This window comes from Gymnoscopelus microlampas, assembly GCF_963454915.1.
Source record: "Gymnoscopelus microlampas genome assembly, chromosome: 11".
NCBI classification, from domain to species: Eukaryota; Metazoa; Chordata; class Actinopteri; order Myctophiformes; family Myctophidae; genus Gymnoscopelus; species Gymnoscopelus microlampas.
Window position 1 is genome coordinate 23307342 of NC_139948.1, and position 1824 is coordinate 23309165.

The 1824-nt window shown below is 47.8% G+C and overlaps 1 protein-coding gene across 3 annotated transcripts in view; it reads right to left on the reverse strand.

Moving 5' to 3' along the window:
* Window positions 1-241: 241 nt before the first annotated feature.
* The window catches only part of carhsp1 (calcium regulated heat stable protein 1), a 24299-nt gene continuing 22716 nt past the window's right edge, over window positions 242-1824 (reverse strand). For all 3 annotated transcript variants that reach the window (XM_084073099.1, XM_084073101.1, XM_084073100.1), the window contains exon 5: window positions 242-427. In XM_084073099.1, coding sequence (XP_083929225.1) covers window positions 265-427 — 163 coding nt within the window. In that variant the 3' untranslated portion in view covers window positions 242-264. The remainder of the gene's footprint in view (window positions 428-1824) is intronic.

Below are 1824 nucleotides of genomic sequence, written 5' to 3' on the forward strand. Positions count from 1 at the left end.
TGGTGTGAGCTAGGCGTAAAGGTTGTTGTGTATTCATCTGTCTCCTCATCCACACCTCCTCTTCACTGCACCGCTCTCCCTTGGTCAAGTGTATCCCTCCATCTTCCTCTCTCCCGTGTCATCGCTTTCCAATTAATCTCCTACGTCCCTTTTAAAACCCTCCTCCTTCATGCTTATCCATCCATCTGTTCCTCTCTCCTCTCCCTCATTCCTTCCCACCCACCCACCCTCTATCCCTCCTTCCAGCCCTCCACAGTTCTGTTCTCAGGTGCTGACAATGTTTCCTGACCAGGTCTCGTGCTTGATCCCTGGGTTGAGGTGGGTGATGGTCACCTCCACCGCCTGCCTCTTCTCGTGTTTGGGGGGGATGCTACACACCTTGTAGCAGACCTCGTCTCCTTCCACAGGCACATACTCCCCCTCCACACTGGACAGACGGAGAGGAGGACGGGGTGGGAGAAGTGAAAGAGCAAGATTAATTAAGAGCAGGGGGGTGAGTGAGACAGAGAGAGAAACGAGAAGAAGTCAAGAGGAGATTTGTTTATGTAGAACATTTTGCATGAACACAACAAAGTCAGTGTAATGGGCATTATGTAAACGGCAGAACACACCAGTCATAAAACCAGCGATAAAAATGCAGATATCACATGCAAACTGCTTAAAGTGCACATCATGTGAGAAATGATAGGCCAGGAGGTTTACTACAGTACACCATCAACAGAAACATTGATACTGAACCCTGAGTGTGTTTTTTGTTCATTTAGTTGATCTCTAACCACCCTCAACCTTACTGTAAGTGGCTTTCAACTCACACACACACACACACACACACACACACACACACACACACACACACACACACACACACACACACACACACACACACACACACACACACACACACACACACACACACATGCATTGCTCAAGAGCACGTTGACATTTGGCATTTGATATTGGGGGTTTGAAAAGTAGGTTTTCAGAGAAATCCTTGTAAACCTGTTTGAATATGTGTGTGTGTGTGTGTGTGTGTGTGTGTGTGTGTGTGTGTGTGTGTGTGTGTGTGTGTGTGTGTGTGTGTGTGTGTGTGTGTGTGTGTGTGTGTGTGTGTGTTCTGTTGATGTCTAAGCGTTTTAAGCCAGTGGGTGATGACAGAGACTAGCGAAGGTCATCAGATATTCTCCTCTTTCATACTCCTACACATGCCTGAATCCGCCTTTCCGCGCGCGCGCGCGTGTGTGTGTGTGCGTTGGAGTCATTTAACCCACACTACTCCTACACAAGGGCCCCCGGTCTGATGTCACAGACACACACACACACACACACACACACACACACACACACACACACACACACACACACACACACACACACACACACACACACACACACACACACACACACACACACACACACACACACACACACACACACACACACACACACACACACACACACTATGACAACGAGTTATTCAATATTCAACTCATTCACCCATCCTTCAACTACATCCACAACTCCCTCTCTCATACACACACAGAAACAAACACGTGCACACAAACATGCACACACAAGGACAAGAACATACTCAAAAGGACTTCTGAATAGACTAGATTAGACTTATCTCTACACAACTCTCTCATGGTCACTCATGTTTTCAAGTCTTATCTGAGACAACGTGAGCCCAACACGCGTGTGTGCGCGCACACACACACACACACACACACACACACACACACACACACACACACACACACACACACACACACACACACACATGTTTGTATTACCGTGCTTGCGAAGACATCAACGTTTACGGCGGCG